We start from the raw sequence: 22,363 nt of genomic DNA, 5'->3' as shown, positions 1-22,363 counted from the left end.
CAGCGGACTAAAATTTATGAAAAAAAATCGTTTAAAGTTTCATTGGAAAATCATTCACTTAAAGTAACTTGACCATATTTTATTGTGACATACACTTACTACTATTACTACCACTCGACTTGCACAAAACCCAAACGTTAATCATTGAAACCCCATCATAAACCTGAACTGAATAATAATATATCTTGCAACCTTCCATATTGTTGCAATATCTAAAAAAAATATGTTAGCTACTTTTTTATAATTCTTAATTGAAATAAAATACATGCGAATGTTACAAAAACCGTTATATATGTTTTTATAATCTTTTGAATTGTATTGAAGTACAGGCACTGTATAACCGACAACGATTCAGCGTCAAGGTACATACGTCAATTAAGGTAACTATAGTTATTGATAAAAAAATACCAATTTTAATCACTTATTGTATGTTTATTGTTTGATCACAAACACAATGAATATATGTTTGTAACGATGCTATAAAACAGTTGAAAAAGAGGAATACCTTTATTAATTATGATTGGGATTGCATCAAAAGCAATCGTATTTGAAGAATAATCTGGACGATTAAAGCAGTATAAATTTACCAAATTTACCACGTGAAATTAATTTTACCAAACTGATTGACTTCGTTTACTCTTTAACTCAAATATCTCACGTACATATTCTTCCATTTGAGTATTACTGAAATTCATATGAGAGTTATTATCACAGTTTACAGTGTTATAATTGTGATTGCCATCGTCTGACTCCATGTGAATATTTTGACTGTTTTCTTGGATACCTGGAAATTGCTGGCTAATATCTGATTGCACACATTGTTGGTAAGTTTTTCGTCCTTCAGGCGGGGAAATTTCTTCCGGTTTCCAAGGTTTTTCATTTTTAACTTGATTCTATATTAAAAAAAAAGATATAGGAAGTAATGGCAATAATATTATCACTCAGTTTCAATTTCATTTGTAAAACTTTTTAATATTAAAAAAAAACTTGAAAATACAAATTTAGGAACAGAAATAGATTGCAAACTCATTTCATTAATTTTCAACTGTTTGAAAATTAAAGTTTAGACGGCATTCACATTAGAAAAAAATACCGTCTAACAAAGTGTGCAAATTCATTTTTTTTTTTATCAAATTATGAATTAAAAGAGATACAGCCCGTAACAGAGTAGTGATCGAATTCGCGTTTCTTTACCGTCAGAATAAGTTACGTTATCGACAAACTTATTTCAGAAGTGACATAGTTTTATTTTTTTCATCGACAAAATATTTCATGTCCAACGTGTAAGTTTTCATTGTTTAAGTCGAAATTTTTTTAACACAGTAAAACATTTTTTATAACCAACTTTGTCATTGGCATTTTCATTTTAACGGTAAAGGATCAAATACGGGATCTCCGAAATTTCTATCATTTGTTACGAGGAAATCATTATTCAATCGAATATATGTCTTTGTTCATGACACATATTATGAAATACAAAGGAGGCCCAAGACCACAATTAATGATCCCGCTTTTCGTTGTCCTACGAATATAGTTCCCTTTAATTACAGTGTATTTTTTCTTTATTTTTTTTCTTTCCCTTTCTCATATATTTCTTAGTTTTTCGATAAATATTCATGACTACAATGATAATGAATTTATTGGAGTCACATCCACTGTTTCTACTGTAAACATGAACTCGTCGATTAGTGCAATTAAGACACTTTAAAAGATTGAGATTGTTTGTTTATTCTTTACACCTTCGAGGTATTAAAATTATTTCAGTGTTTAAAGTTAAATTTATTTTCAAATCTCTTCTGTTTAAAATTGTCGAAACTTCCGTTTAAGATTTCTGTGGTAAACTATCTATTCTATAGTTAGGACCATTTTATAAAAAAATACCGTTTTGTACAAGAATACTTTCCTTATAGAAGTATAGATCTGCTGGTTATAGATTTTATTTTATAACTTTCATTATTGTGACGACGCGCTATGAAATTCAGATTAATTTATAAATGAAGTTGTGTATAAATTTTTGGTCATAAACACAAATCTTTTAAACAGTTCGACGAGTGCGTCAATGTTACAGTAGTCTGTTTACTGTAAGTTACTAAGCTTGGCCCGATTCATCTGTCATTTATGAAAACTAATTCACCACTTTCTGAGACATTCATTTTTATTTCACCATCAGACATGGAGCTACATTTGTAACTAAAGGAAAACTCTCAAATTAAAGAAATTTGACATGATATACTGAAACTTTCTTATAATCATTTAAACGACTGCTTTTCTTAGATATGTGATTTTTCATGGTCAAACTTTTTCATCTTTAACGGACATTTTGAGATTTTTTATTGTAAAAAAATGGTGTTTTTTTTAAAGAAATCAACATTCAAAATTTAGAACTTCATGAACATGTACAGGAAGCTGAATTATTGCACATCTATGTACTACTTAAAATTGTACTTCGATCTGTTGCGTCCTTAAAATTTTCTGACCGTCCTAAGATTTAATGTACGGAAATGTTCTCTGTGTGTGCCATTGCAAGAAATAGTTTTGCTCGTTATTTTGTCATATTAAAAAAAATTCTCAACAAAATTTTCCCGTTTAAACTGTACAAGAAAAAAATTTGGCATGTGAAACGGACGAAGACATATTCTAACAGAAGTACAAATACCAGTCCTCCCTTTTGTGTATACATATGAGAAAACATATCAAAGTTATTGATTGAATTCAAATCCATCACACATACGGTACACATTGTAGTCCGAAAAAATAAAGGACTTCATTCCTATCAAACACCTTTTTAATTGTTTACCAGTATATTTCTTTTAGTTTTGGGTAAAATTGTAAAGGAAATAATACTATCAAGACGTCCTTCCATAAACCTTTTTTTTCTGTTCTGACTTTGAAGAAATGACTACTTTTCGCCCAATCGAAATGGTGCATTGACATATTTTGTTTCATATTATTAGAATTATTTTCAATATTATCGGTATTAAACTTGATTATAGACACATGAAAGTTTGTCAGCATTGTCAATCTTTTTAACGTTAAAGTACCAATAGTTCGGTCATTACTCAATTAAGTTTGTCGATAACGTAGCTAATTTTGACGGTAAAGAAACATCAATTCGATCACTTCTCTGTTACGGGCTGTAAAGGGTGCATCATGAAACAGGGATCAAACTTTCCATAAAGTTGCCATCGTGTGTTTTAAGCTCTAAATACTTGATTTTGATCTTCAAAATTTGTTCACATCTTCTTTAAATATCTAGATACGAGACACAATATTTTACTACACATTGTCCTTTAACATCAGAATATAACTTATATCAAATTCATCATAAATTATCTTTTGATAAAGTGGGTATATATCATGACATTTTTAAGTTTAATTATTATGTTTGTAGACTAAATTTTAAAAATTATGAAGGGATTCTGTTATAGTTATATGTCTAGTGTCAATTTCATAGGCGTTATGTAGCGTTTTGTCAAAGAAAACCTGATACTTTGAAGAAATGACAGACATTAAAATCTTTTTTAAGAAGACTTGTACCACGTGTGGTTAATAAACCAATAAAATTGTTAAGCACGTGAAACATAACGAATTTGTGAAAGTAACTATGAGGAATCAAAACAGGACTAACAAAATAAAACTTAATCCAGGGAAAATGCCAATCATTAGGATTTCAAATATTTTAATATATGTTGAAATACATACAATTAAGGGACATCGCTTCATGCAATGATATGGAAAATTATCGAAAATTTTGAGTTCTTAATCTTTTTACATAGGTATAGGCCATAGTTAACTTCAATGCAATTGCAAACGCTTAATTAAAATTTGTTCGTAAAATAAAACAATGGCTAACGAAAAAAACAATTATTTGATTTCGGAAAAGATTAAGGCATACTACTACTGTACTACTCCAATCAAACAAAAATATTTAAAAAATGCGTCAATATTTTTTTATTTTTATTTAATACAGATATTTCATTAAATTTCACCGAAAATACATGTCGTTGACTTTTAAAACCCCATGATAACCATGACACGTGCTGCTAGAGTAATATGGCATATGTACTATTTGTGAGAATATAAGATTATTTATGTTCTTCAATCTCACCTCTCATTGGATATTGTAAACCTATGACCCGAATATAAATTTTATATGTATTTAGTGTCGTTTGCACAACTTCCTCGGAAGATATTTTCCATTACTTTAGAACCATGCACCAGTTCTTCTTGCAATAATATGTGCTCTTATCAATGCAAATACCCTTAAAAGATGAAAAGAGTCTGTCTTCAATTGTTCACAAAATTAAACCAAAAGATTAGCTTTAATCATACCTTTTTGTCTTTTACAGTTTTTGATGTTTTTCTTTTCCTTCTTCTTGAGGTTATTGCGATGCATACACCTATAGTTGTTACTATGAAAACTCCAACTACAACTCCCCAGATAGCTCCAATGCTGAGATCAAATTCATCACTGCCATCCCCACAGTTATTCATTCCATCATTAGTCAAGTAATCAGATATGCATCTTCCATTCTCACAGTGGAACTCATTTGCTTTACATATGCCTGTCACATGAGGAACAATTTTGAATATCATATGGTATACACTTTGTTTTTAATGTATCATGAGTCCATTATTAATGTTAAATCCTCAATGTAGGCTTTTAAATAAGTTTTTTTTACACAAACTGATTCCAATCGCAAAAAAAAACACGATCGTTGCAATAATCCATAATACTAGCAAATAACCAGAGGTAACCTCCTGTTTAAACTTTGATTCCAGTAGCGCAATGTTATTATCTCTGGGTTGTCATTTGTGAACAATTATTTGTTTGAAGCCTGAAGGACGAAAGTCTTATCAACACAAGTGTGCTGTCAGATATAAGCCAGCAATTTCAAAGATAAAAGGATAAAGTATCGAAGATAGATAGAGGGAGATCAGACAAACGTACACCGACCGATGATAAAAAGTAACTGAATTGTATGCAACGAATCATAAAGTATCTAACAGATAGATATAGATAGATCAGACGAACGTACACCCATATAAAGTAACGATGGATTATCTCCAAATGCCTTCAGATGCTATACGACACATCAGTAATGTATACTTTTTAACAAATGAAACGATACCAGCCACTGTATTTTTTATTTGTAGTGAAATTCGAAACACTGTACCAAGGTAAATAAGTGCCCAAATGGTCTAAAATTTACAAAGTTAATTTCTTATCAAAATTCAAAATCGATATAATAACTTAAAACTTTACAATTAAATATGTTCTGCTTAAAATTTTGAATGCTGTTGCAGATATTGGAATACTTTATTCTCATGTTTGAAATTAAGTGGCTTTTGTACTCATTTTTTTCTGCAAAATGTATTTGACCCCTGTGTTCAATAACACGTTTTTTTCTCACTGTCCAATTAAGTCGAATTCTTTTGATTACATGCATTTGCTTTGTAAATGAATGTTTTTCGTTGGAAAATTTGATAGTTTTTCCTTTTCATAATATTTTATGATAAATTGGAGTTCAAACGTGTTTATCGTTACTTTTTTTTTACTAGTATTTTTCTCAACGAAACGTACCTTCGTGAAAGCTTGTAATAACAAGGTTGAATCCATTCTCATTGGACCATGAATCGGATTTGAAATAGACTGACAACATGTTTGACGTTGTTATGAATGACCCCGAAGGCGAAATTGACCCACAAACTTTTCTTCTTAAACCTGTAAAAGTGGCAAATATCCTAATAAGTCGAAAAAAAAGATAATATCATGACAAAAAGAAAAAACGACGAAAAACACAACTTACATGACTATATACAGGAACTTCTCAGGAAGAAAGAAAAGACGGTAACAGTATCCTTTAACTTTACTTACCGCTATAAAGATGACATTCTCTCACTAAAGCATTCAAAATTTGGTGACTCTGTTAAACGCATCTATCACATCGAACTTGAGATAAAGGATACAACAGATCAGTTAAGTCTGCCTCATATTTTGACTTACTTCTAGAAATTGAAAATAAGGGTCGGTTGAAAACAAAACTTTACAACAAAAGAGATGATTTCAGCTTCCCAATTGTGAACTTTCCATGTTTATGTAGCAACATTCAAGCAGTGCCTGCATACGGAGTTTATATCTCTCAACTGTTACGATATTCCAGGGCTTGTATTTCTTATTATGATTTCCTTGAAAGATGGTTGCTATTCACAAGGAAGCTGTTAAACCAAAAGTTCCAAATGTTGTATTTGAATTCATAATTTTATAGACACCATCACGATTTGGTTGAAATTGTATTTGAATTCATAATTTTATAGACACCATCACGATTTGGTTGACCGTTATGAAATATCCGTTTCACATATAATATTGGATATGTTCATAAGGCTGTGCCTAAAATCCATTCTTTTTTCACGGATGTGACCTACCGAATTCGATTTATTACCGGGTATTTTCAAATATGAGCAACACGACGGGTGCTATATGCGGCGCAGGATCTGCTTATCCTTCCGAGTACCTGGGATCACATCCAATTTTTTGTGATGTCCGCGTTGCTTAGTCTTTAGTTTTCTATGTTGCGTTTTGCGAAAATAAACTGGTGAACCATTGTTTGTCTGTTTGTCTTTTTTAGTCATGACTTTATCAGTTTATTTTCGTCTTATGAGTTTGAATGTCCCTCTGATTTATTTCGCCCCTCTTTTACAGTCCATAAAGTATCAGTATAAAACGAAAGTTTGAGTTCCACAATTACTAAGACCAGTTGTAACCTCGTGTATTCCGAAAGGATAAGCCATTCCTGATCCATTAGTAGTATCTGTTGTGTGTTAAACTTGTACATTTAAAATTTAAAAAAAAACATGGCGATCACACGCTTTCGGTTAATTTTTAACATGCTTTGTTTGTTAAATCTTTCGTGTTCTATTTGCACTTTGTGGCTTTTCGTCGTTTTTTTTTTTTTTTTGTTGGCCTTGGTGTTGTCTTTTTTCTACGAATTATGGTTTTTGATTACTAGAAATAAAAAACAAAATGAACAATTTTAATCATTCCATTTGAAGCACAGGAATTGACACCCTATGGAACTGATAGATGGTGTAATGATGAGTAACCACATTGCGCACATGCTCAACAATATATCTGTTAAAATCAAATAAAAGAGGGACGAAAGATACCAAAGGGACAGTCAAACTCATAAATCTAAAACAAACAACTGATTGTTTTATTTCTTCACATTTGTTTTAACTATTTGACAATAGTCCATGCTTATTATGTACTTTGAATAAATGGATGTCTGCTCCATATTTTCATTTTTCATTTTTTAAGTCGACCTTTTGTAGACGTCACATGCAACGTTTCCTAAATTTTGCATTTTTGAATAGAGAATTCGTCTGATGTATAATCTGACCGTTCTGTGTATCTTTAGGAATATTAAGCTATGTTAAACGATTGTTTAAATAACGATAAATGTAAAAATTTATTTAGTCTCTTAGAAAACCCATCGGTAAATGTTTTTTAGTGCAAAAATTGGTGAACATTTGGTACTTGGTGCAAATTGGGTATTGTGATGTTATAATTTTTAAAAGAGGGACGAAAGAGACTGGAGGGACAGTCAAACTCATACTAGTATATCGAAAATAAATTGACAACGCCATGGCTAAAAATGAAAAACAAAAATAGTACACAAGACACAACATAGAAAACTAAAGACAATAAAAGAGGGACGAAAGATACCATAGGGACAGTCGAACTCATAAATCTATAATAAACTGACAACGCCATGGCTAAAAATAAAAAAGACAAACAGACAAACAATAGTACACATGACACAACATAGAAAACTAAAGAATAAACAACACGAACCCCACCAAACACTTGGGGTGATCTCCGGTGCTCCGGAAGGGTAAGCAGATTCTGTTCCACATGTGGCACCCGTCGTGTTGCTCATGTTATAACAAACCCGGTAAAAGTCTAATTCGGTAGGTCACATTCACGAAAAGGGAAGGGGATTGTAGTTATGACGTAAGGAACATATCCGATGTCATCTGTGAAACGGTTATTACATAACGGTCAACCAACTCGTGATGACAGCCTTAACATTTACGAAGGGATGATTTCAACTTCTTCATTTGGAACACTTAGTTTAAAAGCTTGTTAGCAGCAACCCTCTTTAAAGGAAATCCTGATAGGAATATAATCCCGGGAATATCGTATCAATTGGGAGATATATACTCCGTATGCAGGCGCTGCTCGAATGTTGCTACATAGAAATGGAAAGTTCACAATTGGGAAGCTGAAATCATCTCTTTTGTCGTAAAGTGTTGCTTTCAACCGACCCTTATTGTCAATTTCTAGATGTAAGTCAAGATATGAGGCAGACTTAACTGTATCTGTTGTATCTTTTATCTCTAGTTCGATGTCATAGATGCGTTCAACATAGTCACCAAATGTTTAATTATTTAGCGTGAGAACATCTCTATATAGCAAGTAAAGTTAAAGGATGTTGCTAACTTCTTATCGTAAAACAGGCTCCACTAGACACATTTCTAACTTTCATTAAGATGTTGGGATTTTTTTTATCATAAGGTTAAAGGTGATATAATTTTACATTAAAAAAACTGCACGTTGTTGATTTAATAAAATTTGTATAATGAATGTTTTTCCTTGTGTTATCTTCCATTAAAAGCTACTTCAAATTGCATGGTAGATATTCATTTACTGTCGGATACTTTTTGCAGTGCTTTTGTGTAAAAATCTAATATAGGTATTCATATTTACCATTAACAAGTTTACTTTTGGTACTGTTTCCATCATACAGGAGCAGAAAGTCGTCATCACAATGAGGTTCAAATTCAATGTCTATGGACATAAACACAATTACTATTTGCTTATTCAGTTCGGTCTCAATGTTGACTGTACAATTCAGGTTTGGGGAATAGTGGACACGTCTTGACGGTTTCAGTCGCATCCAGGTTATACCTAATCCATCCATGCTGATCTTCTTTCCACATCGTTCTTCCATATACACTAGGCAAAATACAAAATTAAGCTTTTTCTTGCTGCATTATAGTATATATTGATATACAGAAATGAGTTCAAAACTTTTTATCTTTGATTTCAACATGTAGATTGATTTATTCATTTAAATCAGTTTGATTAAAATAAAGGGTCTCTTGAACTTGTTATAATTTAAAAGCTTTTGCTCAACGATGAAGGCCTTGTAGTGATGAAGAACAGCAATGAAAACGTTATTTTTGCTTAAAAAAAAAGTACTATAATTCAGAAATAAATAGGTCAGAACCCTTCATTTTATATAAGAAAATGTAGAGTAATTTTACCAAGTAGATATGATCTCACCTTATTATGATTAACATCTTGATTTTTGTGGTAGAATTTAGGGTTTGCTTGATATCATACCCTTTCCTTTGCTTTCTAAATTTTTTCTGACCTATCGATTTTGAGCAAATAAAGCAAAAACAGATTGGTTCATTGTGAAATTTAATTTATATACAAGTACTTGTCCCATCCTTTTATTTGTGTGGAAATGTTTGATATTTTTATATGAGCTTGGGTGCAGTTTTTATGAGTCAACTAAAGACTTTATTTTTATTGTATCCGAATATTTTACAAAATGTCGAAGTCTTTACAAGAATGTGACGAGACTCAAGAGTTCTTCTACAGATATAAAATCGTTTTTGTACACAGAGATTCAAATCTAAAAAAAATATCTTACTTTTAAGACCAGATGAAATAGATAACGTTGTTAAGACTATGGTCAGCTTTTGCAGGAATTTCATTTTTATCTGGAAGGAAAAGTGAAGTGGTGGTTACTTCTTTAGGTGATTGAAACGCAAGCATGTCAATGATGAAAATAACACGGAGATGAGGGTGGTAAAAGGTTATTTTCGTGCAACGTGTTTTGCCATTTTTATTTGACGTGCAGCCGTGAAATGGTTCGTTATTCACCGTGTTTCATGAAATCGGTAAAAAGATCAACGTGCAAGAAATTTTTAATTGTTCGTTCATCGTGAAATGGCAATTATATTTCGCGTTCTTCCGTGCAGATACCTTCCATTAATCGCAGTTATGACATAAACGGAACAAAATATACCGCACCAGTTACACATGTAATGTTCCTTCAGTGACTCTAAGAGCCAAAATATATTAAAATCGAAATTCTCATAGAAACATTGAAGTCTTCCACTTGAAGAGCTGATACACATAAAAAACAAAATTAAGACTCACACCCGAAAGACCTAAGATATGCATGAGGGAAATACATTCCTTAATCAAAAATATGTCTTTTAGATGCAAGATATTGTTGGTATAAGCAAGACTAAGTCAAGTAAAAGATAATAGACAAAATAGTAATAAGATTCATTTTTTTAGAATGTCTGCAGCACAGAAAATAATTAACGAGGGTACATCCTACGCACTTGTGGTTTCTTTTTTTAGCAGACACAATTAAATGAAATTGAACTTGGCAATATTCTTTGTTTAACGATTTTCTTTTAAATTGCATATTATCCAAAATCAAAAACAAACTTACCGTGTATTGCACTAACTAAATGTTCTTGTACGTTGATATATAGTAAACATGTTTTTTTCACTGATACTACGAAATATATGTATTAATTTGACATGATTTGTTAATTGTCGATGTAAAAAAGGAATGGTCTTACAATGTCATACATAATATATGTATTAGTTACTATGTACAAAATGCATGTAAGGTGTAAAAATGTAAGTTATATAAATATAACATGGTCCTGTTGCATGAAATGAAGAAAAAATTTACTTGTGTACTAACGAAACAATGTTGTAAAACACATATGTAATAAACGTAGAATACCAACACAGAAAATTATAAATGTATAATTATTGTTTTGAATAAAAAGTTATTAAAACATGATCTGTGCTTAACCGGGGTAACAGCTCTATAGTATTATAGTTTTCAGTTTGATCCTATGTTTCTGACTTCAGTATGTTGGTATCCTGTTTCGAATTTGCATTAACAAAAAAAAAGACCAAAAATCTTGCAAATAATAGCAAGCAAACCTTATTAATTCTGTACAGAGACTTTTAAAGCGAAATAAGACAATCAGGTCAAAAGATATAGTGTTGTTGTTTTGTTTTTTTTATCCAAAAACGAGTTACATTGTAAGTGTCATATCAGAAGTTCTAATTCAAGAAGAGAACGCATTTAGAGAGAGGGAGAGGTACATTCAGCGTGGTAGGTATTTAGACAAGATTTTCTCTCACAAGTGACCTTTCACTGAACTTGCATTGAAGTGTGATCGTGTAGAAGGTTGTACTTTCACTGAAAAACATCAGTGATAAAAAAAAATGTGTGTTTCTGGATAAACATCATCACCACGAATGACCAAGTGTTCGAAAACCATCAATTGTTTTAGAACATTAAAAGACATTAAACTTAACAAAATATTCAAAACTGGCGGAGATATATTTGCAACCTTAGTTTAAACAATACAAAATGTATCGTAAAATCAAGTCCATTCTGAAATACTGGTCACTGGACAGATGATCACTATTTGGTTTTTAACAATGAAAATGTCAACATTAAGAATTAATTCCTATTTATAGTGATTTAAAACAAGTTTGATAAAAAGACAAAGCAGGACTGGCGATTGCGATCTGAAATCCTGATTGCTGATTAGGCACATGACAATAGCGTTGGAGATTGCATTATGAAACGAAACTCTTACTATAATTGATTTGGGACATGAGCAGAACGACTCCTTACAACTACATGTTTTGTGCATTTTAATACCTTATACTTTTAGATTTGAGTCTACCTGCTGATATTTATTGAAGACACACTTAAATATGGTTTTTATGCTAGTAAACCTTTTTATTTTTTTATTTTTTATTTTCTCAGGAAGGATAAAAAAAAAGCTACCATTATCCTCTATCTTCACTTTTCGCTGTATAGATGACGTAATCTTACAAAATGATTAAAGTTTTTTTAACTATGTTGACTGCATTTGCCCCAATAAACTTGAAATTAACGATACCACATTTTAACTTGAAGGTTAGTATTTTATCTTGTCTCAGCTACAAAATGTATGTTTGGTACAACTTTTCGGAATCTTCGTTTTTAATGCTTGTTTATTTTGTATTTGATTTAGTCATATAACCGTTTTATTTTATGCTTCTGGTATCTGGAACCAAATAATATTATTGTTGATATTTTTTCTATTTTGATTTCACTCGGTCCAGTATAGTTTTTTTGGCAAAAATACAAGATTATTAATGGTTAAAAATCGTCACTCATCAATATCTTATATACGAAAGTAACTTACAATTTCACCTTTGTTGATAATGTGTTTAAGTATCTTTTAAAACCCTTCTTAGTGGTAGACAAACACGCTAAGCTGGAATTTATAATGATAGTTCACAACATTATGGCGACTCTAAGCCGACCAGTCTTGGCTATTTCTTCTTAACGCAATGTGCTTAGGAAAGAAGCAGCATATGCCAATTCTAGTTCGACTCTGCTGGACTTCAAACACTGAGAACATTTTTCACCGAGGCAAAAACTACCACAGGACCACAGAGGCAATTTAAAAGATACTTGAATATACCATAATGCATGTAGCTCTACATCTTTTATATAAGCTTTGGATTTTACATATTTTGGCCACGAGCATCACTGAAGAGATATTATTTGTCGAAATGCGCATCTGGTGCAGAAAAATTGGTACCGTTAATGTTATCAATAGAATGCCTAAGTGAACCATTTTGTATTCTTAAAATTGGTAGAAATTTACAGAAAAAAATACAGCATTTCAAGACAGGTATAAAACACATATGATAAAAAAAGAAAAATTAACTTGACAGCAAAGATGCACAAAGAAAAATTAAGGTTCATCATAACAAACAGAATTGTTGAAGAATAAAAAAATGGCCAACTTTTCAATGCCCTCAAAATTATATTATATCATATCCAAACATTGATTTCTAGTTGTTTCCTATAAATATTCATCCCATTTTGTATAATAATCCAATGGCAAAAGCATAAGACGTTATTGATTAAAAGTTATCAAAAAAAGAAATCAACGCTAGATTTTTTCATACACAGCTCTGGGAAAAAAATGGGACGCCTATATACGAGGGTTTCAAATATATATTAAATAAATTTACAATACCTTGGGTTTACATCTATGGGATACAAGACTTGAAAATGTCCTTAGATTGGGATAAATGAATTAAAATGTCAATTTGCGTACCAACATGTGAGAAATCATGGAGGTGGCCATTTTTTTCAGCGTAGTGCAAAAGTTACTTTATCAATATTATTAACCTTTCATAAGTAGGATTATTTTTAGGTAACATTGATTTTTTTTCAACAAACGGAACATGTTAGCCGTATTCAATGCACAATCACAATTTCAATTACCATGTAAAACCTAAATTATAAACATGTGTAGCAGTTTGTTTTGATTTGTCTTCGTCTCTACTTTCTTTTTAAAGTTCAATATTCCTACGCACAATTATAATGATGGATTTTTTATGATGAACAAAATATTATTTAATTAATCATACAAAAATTCACAGTGATATGTTTGTTGGTTGGAAACGATCATAAATTCTATAAATTATCCGTATTTTTGTAGGGAATATTTAGGCGTAGTGATATCCTGATTTTACCGGAAGTTGTTGACAGGCTGATCACAGATCTTCACAAAGTGAAACCTAATGAAATTTAGTAAAACAGTTATTAATATTTGAAAAACAGATTGAATTGTGGTAAGATACTATGTTTTTTGTTGAAATGCATGGACTGATTACAAAACCATTCATTCGATCTCCCATGAAGCCCATGTTATGTCCGTTGATCTATTGATCATGTATGACGAGGTCATACAATATTTATTGTTATAAATGAATTTTGTTTTATATTACAGCATATACAGTTATCTATTTTACATGAAAGATTAATAAAAATATAATTTAAAAAAAAGTGTGTGTTCTTTTATATATATTTTAAGTTCCACTTTCTATGGAGAGCATCTGGTTGCCATTACAATAGGTTACATTGTAGATAGTTATTTTCAATTTATTTATTGTGGTTTACACAATGGCAAGAATAAAGAAAGAGTCCCGAATATTTGGTTTAGCTCCTGGTAAACACAGAGCAAAACGACAAAGAATACGAGTAGGTTCAGGCAATGTAAAACATGTGTTCAAGTGTACTTTGAAAGAGGGGGCTGGAGTTAGAATTATAAAGAAGCGTAGAGCAATTGCTAACAACAGAATGATTATGAAACTATTAAAGCCAACTATAAAGAAGAAATTCCAGGTGTACAGGTCTGTCGATGGAGTACTCAGAAGTGTTGAAATTAACAATATAGCTGCAACAGGATACAGAATAATCAACTTACAGTGTTTGCAAAAACATGTTTCCGAGATAACATGTCATGCTATTCTTTGTGATAAAGCAAGAGAAAAGGCTATTTCAGGTGCAGTGCCAATAATTTTGGAATCTCAGGTAGCTCATTTTGGACTAGCTGTAATTCTCGCTGCCAAATGTACAGGATGTGGAAAAAAATTTCATTTTGAGACTAGCCCCAAATTGTTAAACGGTGGAACACGTCACTATGACATCAATGTCAGAGCTGTGTGGGGTTCAATAGTAAGCGGGAACGGTTTAGCTCATCTAAATGAACAATTGGCAAGCATGGATTCCCCAACTATGGCACAGAATACATTCAGTGTTATCGAAAAAGAAATAAATCAGTGGTGGAAAGTGATGGTAGAAGAAGAAATGGCATCAGCCATAGACTTGGAAAAAAAGATAGCAATAGAAAAGAATAGATATCATGAAGGTGTGCATAATTTTAATACAGTTATTCACAGATATAGGAATATGTGGTGTGAGTGCCAATGAGACAACTCTCCATCCAAATAACAATTTAAAAAAAGTAAACCATTATAGGTCAATGTACGGCCTTCAACACGGAGCCTTGGCTCACACCGAACAACAAGCTATAAAGGGCCCCAAAATTACTATAATTATTGAAAAATGACAATCATTATAAAATAAAATTTAAAAAAACTAAACCAAAAAGTGTAATAGTTACATTTGTAAAATATACAAAATGTAAGATAATTATTTAATGGGTGTAGTTGCACTTCTTAATTTTAGACATTAAATGTCCATTGATTTTCATAGGTTTACAACCCCAATATAATAATTATAGAGCGGAACAGTCCTGCATTTCATAACAGTATCCCTTACATGATTGATCGATTTATTATTGTTTGAATAATGTTCAATAGCAACTATAAAATTTATGTTGTAAGAGAAAGATTTATATTTTTTCTAAAGGGGGAGGGGACCCCCACTTTTGCTGAAAAAAATAGTTGATTATTTAGGGAATCAATGAAGCATGACCAGAGTTGGCCCCCTCTAAGGCAGTTAAAACTTCCACTTTCTGCCACTTAATAAGGTTGGTGGACAATGACGATATAATGAATAATAAATTTTTATAAAGAAAATATATCTTCATACAGAGAACTAACCTTCCAGAATGTAAAAAATCACCAAAAGCAAAAGGCCCATTAGCACCTGTATTATAGGGGCCCAAATGAACATTGACAAGTATTTGTTATTGCAATGTATTGGGCTCTACATAATATTTTTTAATGATTTAAAAGTCTTCACGATAAATTTAGAATCTACAGAACTGAATGTCAATTTCATTAAATATTTAGCAACATTTATTATTATGTTGGCCTGTACAGATGATTTTTACAAGCAGAAATTTAAGAAACTTTGGTGATTGGCCAGTTGTTTAGCACAAAGATTGTGATTTTATTTAACTGGAATAAGGCTCCGCAATTAATATGGCCCCTAAAAACTTGTTACATTGGTTATTCAGGGTGCAGAGACTATAGGACTCAGTGTAGTATCAACATATCGCACAAGATTCACATTTGTAACGTCCATTCTGATTTTATATTGGATTAATCCGATTTCAGATGTATAAAATAACACTCATGGTCATTCATCCTGTTTTATCAAGAGCTGATAATACACATATATGATTTGATGACACAAGCAACCACCCTTTTGTCAGATACATACTTTATACAAAAATGGTAAATAAGTATTAAAACAGTTGGGAACCATCAAACAGTTAACAGATTAAATCAACCACAGAAAACTAATTATAACTTATTGAACATCCAGTGGCATATATTTCTGTAACTTATTGAACACCCAGTGGCATATATTTCTTGCATATTCCTGGACAATTACAGTATAACAATTTGACCAAGAAATTCTATATCACAAAGGGAACATCACTGAAGAGACATGTATTGTCGAAATGCGCATCTGGTGCAAGAAAATTGATACCGTTAATTTTATTACTATCACTGGGTCGATGCCTCTGCTGGTGGACTATTAGTCCCCGAGGGTATCACCAGCCCAGTAGCCAGTACTTCGGTACTGGCATGAAAATACGGATTTTTTTTGTGTTATTAAAATTTGCTGTTACAAAATGATAGAAATAATTATAAATTAAGGAATGTATCTCCCTCATGCAAAGCTCTGATTCCTTTCACGGATTTGGCTATACTTTTTGGACCTTTTGGATTATAGCTCTTCATCTTTTAAATAAGCTTTGGATTTCAAATATTTTGGCCACGAGCATCACTGAAGAGACATGTATTGTCGAAATGCGCATCTGGTGCAAGAAAATTGATACCGTTAATTTTATTGGGATTGAGTTTGGGTAATTGTCCAATTCATGAAGAAATTACGGGCCGAAAAATGTGGAAAAACAAGCATACTAAACTCAGAATTATACACAAGAAACTGAAATAAAGATCAAACAAGATTAACAAAGGCCAGATGCTCCTGACTTGTGACACGCCAAAATTGCGGCGAGGTTAAACATGTTTATGGGATCGCAACCCTCCCCCAATACATGTACCTCTATTATAACAATACGCACATTAAAATTCAGTTCAAAAGAAGTCCGAGTCCGATATTAGAAGATGTAAAAAAAATAAACAAATAAAACAACAATTATACATAAATAACAACATACTACTAGCAGTTCAATGACATGCCAGCTCCAGACCTCAATTAAACTGATTGAAAGATTATGTTTTCATCATATGAATATCAGGCACAATCCCTCCTGTTAGGGGTTTAGTATCATACTATCATGACTTTAATAAATAAACATTTCCTTCTAGATATTCCATCCATAACAGTCATTTGTGATGGTGGATGGAGCAAAAGGTCGCACAAGCACTCATATAATGCTCTTGGAGGCGTTGCCGTTGTAATTGGTGCAGAAACTAAAAAAATCTTGCACATAGGTATCCGAAATAAATACTGCTACATTTGCAATAGATGTAACTCCCTAGGAATAACACCTAAAGACCATGAATGCTTCAAAAACTGGACTGAATCAAGTCAATCTATGGAGTCTGACATAATTGTGGAAGGTTTTTTGAAGGCTAACGATTTTGGAGTCCGTTATATGCATTTTATTGCAGATGGCGACTCATCTATTCATGCACAAATTATGGAACGTGTACCTGTTTGGGGAAAATTTGTTCAAAAGATGGAGTGTGCTAATCATATTACAAAGTGTCTTAGGGGTAATTTAGAAAATTTAGTAAATGAAAATCCAAGTTATAAAGGTAAAGGCAAGTTGTGCAAAAGGACAAGAATAAGAATTGTTAGTGCTGTCCGGTGTTCCATAAGAAGAAGGTCCTCCGAAAAAAATAAAACACTAGCCATCAAAAATTTAGAACACGATATTAGAAATACAACATCACACATCTATGGTGATCACACTAGATGCAATGAAGATTTTTGCAAGGTAAAACAGACTTTAGATAAAAACCACAGTAATGGAGCACAAACAGATGCAGTTGATGATGATAATGATGATGATAATGGTGATGATGACATTTTTCTCCAACAATCGGAAATGTGGACTCAAGGTACATCCTTACAGGCTCAAGAGCAGTCAAGAGGCTCCTACATGCTTTCCAATTCTGATTTACAATCTGGAATGAGACAGGATCTTGCTCTCCTCCTGAACAATGTTGCACGTAAGGCTAGGTCTTTATTAGGTAACTTTACAACTAATTTGGCGGAGTGTTGGATGCATATGAGAACAAAATTTGATGGCGGAAAGATACTTAACCACTGCAATAGAGGATCATGGCATACAAGATGCTATGCCACTGCTTTAAGATTTAACAAAGGGCCAACTTGGTCTCCAAATGTGTGGGAGCAAGCTACCGAATCAACACCTGGTGCATATTTTGAAAAACTATATGAACAACGCAAACAATGCATTAACAATAACAATACCACCAAAGACAAGTGCACTATTAAACAAAACCGATGGAAAAGAAAGATGTCATCAATAAAAGAATCAAATACCAAGAAAGCAAAACAACATTATGGAAAAGAATCTTTGCAGGTCGAAACAGATATTGCGTCTGAAGAATTAGGAAAATTAAAAGTTAACTATTTGAATAAAAACATAGATATTCCTGAAACTGAAATCATCAAAATTGAAAAAAACACTACGTCTCAACTATGTTCTGAAATTTGGAAAGATGAAAGAAAAAAACGCATTACAGCATCAAATTTTGGCTCAGTCGTAAAAAGAAATTCAAAAATTAAAATAGCACCATTGATTAAACAACTCCTGTACAGTACATTCAAAGGCAACAAAACTACAAGAATTGGATTAAAAGAGGAAAAAGTTACCATTACTGAGTATGTCAATATTAAACAGAAACAAAATATACACACCAAGGTTGAACAATCAGGACTTGTCATTGACAAACATCATAAATTTTTAGGAGGAAGTCCAGACGGTGTAGTCACTGAAAACAATGCTAAAGGACTAATTGAAATTAAAAATCTAGTTCATGACAAGAATATTAATTTGACACAAGCTTCAATGTCAGTAAAAAACTTTTGCCTAGAAAATATATCAAACAACTTAAAACTGAAAACAAACCATAACTATTACTTTCAATGCCAGGGTTTGTTGAATGTATGCAATTTACCATGGATAGATTTTGTGGTGCGAACATTAAATCCGTATGATATACATATAGAAAGAATATATAAGGACACAGTACTTTGGCAAACCAAGATGATACCTAAATTAACAGCATTCTACCATAATGCTTTACTTCCAGAGTTAGTTTCACCACGCTACAATAAATATCCTGGAATAAGAGAACCTGGCATATGGGTAAGGAAGTGTTTGACACGGTTATTTTGCTTTCTTTTTAACGTGTAGGAATAATTTTCCACATGTACAGTCATGTCCCCCCCCAAAAATCCCATATTGTACTTATATATGTGAATATTGATATAATCAAAAGTAACATATATAATAGCTAAATCTTTTTAAGGTGAAGTTTACCTTAGAGAGTTTTGTACTTAGTTTGTTTATAAATATATATATGGAGAGTTGGATGGGGAGTTGTCTCATTGGCACTCATACCACATGTTCCTATATCCATATATTAATTTTAGGTAAAAGTATATATACAAATTTTTAGTAAAAAAAAATGGTTAGTAAATATAGCCTTACCAAAGCATTGACTATTTAACTGTTGAAATCCATTTAGTCAAATACTGTAATGTATTTGGAACTGATGTATATGTAGACAGGGGAACAACAATAGTGTTAAAATAAGGCTAATTTTTTTTATCTCTTTATTGATGCATGCAATATAGGCATTCAGAGTTTTCACACAATGCAGAAAATAGTATAAAGCAAGGAGTAATTAATACTAGAACAACTATGCAAATTTTTTTATTGTAAAATATGAATAAAACTGAATTATTTGGCTTGAAATAATTGTGGCTTTGTCCACTTAATATATTAAAATTATGATGGTACCATACATTTTGTTCAGATATTTTGCACAACACAATTAAAATATAGGCAATGTAAAATTTCCTATTGTGTACTGTACAAATTAAAGTATGTTAAAATATTTTGATCGACTATTAGAACATTAGAAATAAAAAATCAACAACCAATCAGTAATTAGTTTTTACATTTTCCTTTATTATTTCAGTACACTGAGGTACCATATTTAGGGAGCGCTTCAAGTCAACAGACATCTGGTAAAGTGAAGACAAGACAGAGAAAATCCTTGACTGTTGAAAGTGACACAGAGATAGATGAACCAGTGGTAACAACTACCAGTAAAATTGTTAAAAGGTATAATTATTATAAAATATAACATTATTTAAATGTTTACTAAAAATCAAAAGTAACAGTACATTTTGTATGGTTGCAAAAGACATTGGAATAATGCGAAAGAGTTTTCAAATCATAATTTCAAAATAAACAGACAGCAGCATGGCAAAAAAAATAAGTTATAAAGACAACTTCTCACAAAACACAACATAGAAAACTAAAGACAAGCAAAACCAACCCCACCAAAAACTGGGTTTGAACTCTGATCGTCTTGCAGGGTAAGCAGATCCTGTTCCACATGTGGCACCCATCATGTTGCTATTTTTACTACAAACCTGGTGCTATGTGTAATTTAGTCGGTTAATTTTCAGAAAAAAAAGGATTAGCATCAAGTAGAAAAACACATGTTTTGGATGAAAATATCTTACTTATAACTATACAATAAAGTTTTGATAAATTTAAGGACAATTTTCATATACCTCAGGTGATTAAAAGGATAGTTATGGCCTACGTATACACAAATTAAAGTTGTCCCTTATCAGTGTTAACACATATAAATGTTGATTTATTATATTAACAAAAAATGCCATCATCCCATGTACTTATATGATAAAAATTGTTATTAAAATTGTAAGTGAAGATTAAAAATAATTAATTTTTCTTTTATTTTCAGATCAAAACGCAAATGTTCTGGACCAAAATTTGTAGGGAGAGAAATATTGCATGAATGGGTGGAGGAAAACAGCAACAGAAAGTGGTATAAAGGCAGGGTAATTTCTGTAATCCAGAATAAAGATGGAGACAAAGATGCTGTATATGAAGTTCTATATGAAGACTGTGATGAACCTTATGAGATTGATCATTTGTTAGAGGATTTTACAAATTCCTCTTTGAAATTGATTGATTTATAGATGTAAGTACAATATGATAATTTAATGTGCACCAATAGCTTCATGAGGATGTGTTTCTCACAAATAATTTAATTCTACAACAATACTACAAAAATATCAATGTCTGAGCTTGATCTAGATAATCAAAAAAATAATCCAAACAAAGAAACAAGCAATATTTCAAATATAAAATGTATATGACATTGGTGGTATGATTGCCAGAGAGAACAATATAATCAAGAAACAAAAAACTATTGATTCAAACAAACTATGTTCAATGTATGGCCTTTCGCATGGAACAAATGCACATAGTTCATAATGTTTTCCTAACTGTTGGTATACATACTTAAATTTAATATGTAAAAAGGGAGGTAAGAAGCATTAAAAATTATATTTTCTGATTTTACCCAAAAAAAACAAGATATTTCCTTTATCCAATGATGTAGTTCATTGTTTTTGTAAAATACCGTTCAATTTAAGCACCGACCAAGTTAACTTTCTAACTTCATTTATATTATATAACATTTTACCATTAAATGATTTTTGAAAACATGCTTTCCATACTTTTCCCAAAAGTAGTTCCAAGATGGAAGATTTCATATATTTTTTCAAATAAAAACCAAACACTAACATTAGAATTTAATTGAAATCAAGCAATTAATGCATTAAATAACCTTGGTAGCACATAGATATAGTTACAAAGAATGTTTTTGTTTATTTTTCATAGTTTTAGAAGACAGAAGATATACAGGGCATTTTTTCTACAAAAGGACTTACATTTGGTATTATATTACTTTTGTTTGACATTTTATATTCAAATCAATGTGACAATATGATAGTAATGACCATGACGAACACATTGATATGTAATAAGTCATAAATTGTTGAGCAGAAATATTTTTAAATATTTTTTTTTTATTTTTTCAAAAGTTTGTTATGATGAACCTTAAGGCCACACAAGAAAATATAAAAAGATGCTAAGCATACGTTTTAAAAGACTAAAAGCAAAATTTCTCAAAATGAAAAAAAAAGCATATATGAATTGTTAATGATTACAATATATATATCTGTGCATATATAACTGTAAAGCGGATGCTGGTAAAATTGACGAAAAGCTGCAACCCTATCTAGTCACTCAGAAGTGCTACAATGTTTATATAAAAACATCACATAATCAGTAACAAGAAAGGCTGTTAACTTGTAAATTTTTACACAGCAGTTATTTCAGAAATTAGAATGTGAACAGA

At 31.5% G+C, this 22,363-nt stretch overlaps 1 protein-coding gene and 1 long non-coding RNA gene across 2 annotated transcripts; one reads left to right on the top strand and one right to left on the bottom strand.

Annotated features, from left to right (window-relative positions):
• Positions 1 to 488: 488 nt before the first annotated feature.
• Positions 489 to 10,650, bottom strand: LOC143062037 (uncharacterized). The gene is made up of 7 exons (XM_076233888.1): positions 10,545 to 10,650; positions 9,729 to 9,798; positions 8,774 to 9,022; positions 5,585 to 5,725; positions 5,178 to 5,202; positions 4,333 to 4,606; positions 489 to 893 (listed from the first exon to the last, which is right to left on the bottom strand). The coding sequence occupies exons 2-7, from the start codon at positions 9,790 to 9,792 to the stop codon at positions 612 to 614; spliced, it is 1,035 nt and encodes a 344-aa protein (XP_076090003.1). The 5' UTR covers positions 9,793 to 9,798; positions 10,545 to 10,650; the 3' UTR covers positions 489 to 611.
• A 2,980-nt stretch (positions 10,651 to 13,630) lies between these two features.
• On the top strand, positions 13,631 to 22,015 carry LOC143063696 (uncharacterized). The gene is made up of 4 exons (XR_012975079.1): positions 13,631 to 13,765; positions 20,102 to 20,247; positions 20,900 to 21,139; positions 21,844 to 22,015. It is a non-coding gene; the product is annotated as an uncharacterized LOC143063696 (long non-coding RNA).
• Positions 22,016 to 22,363: the final 348 nt, after the last annotated feature.

The sequence above is a fragment of the Mytilus galloprovincialis genome, chromosome 2 (genome assembly GCF_965363235.1).
Source record: "Mytilus galloprovincialis chromosome 2, xbMytGall1.hap1.1, whole genome shotgun sequence".
Classification (NCBI taxonomy): domain Eukaryota; kingdom Metazoa; phylum Mollusca; class Bivalvia; order Mytilida; family Mytilidae; genus Mytilus; species Mytilus galloprovincialis.
The sequence above is the reverse complement of the archived record's forward strand: the minus strand, read 5'-3'. Positions and strand labels throughout refer to the sequence as shown.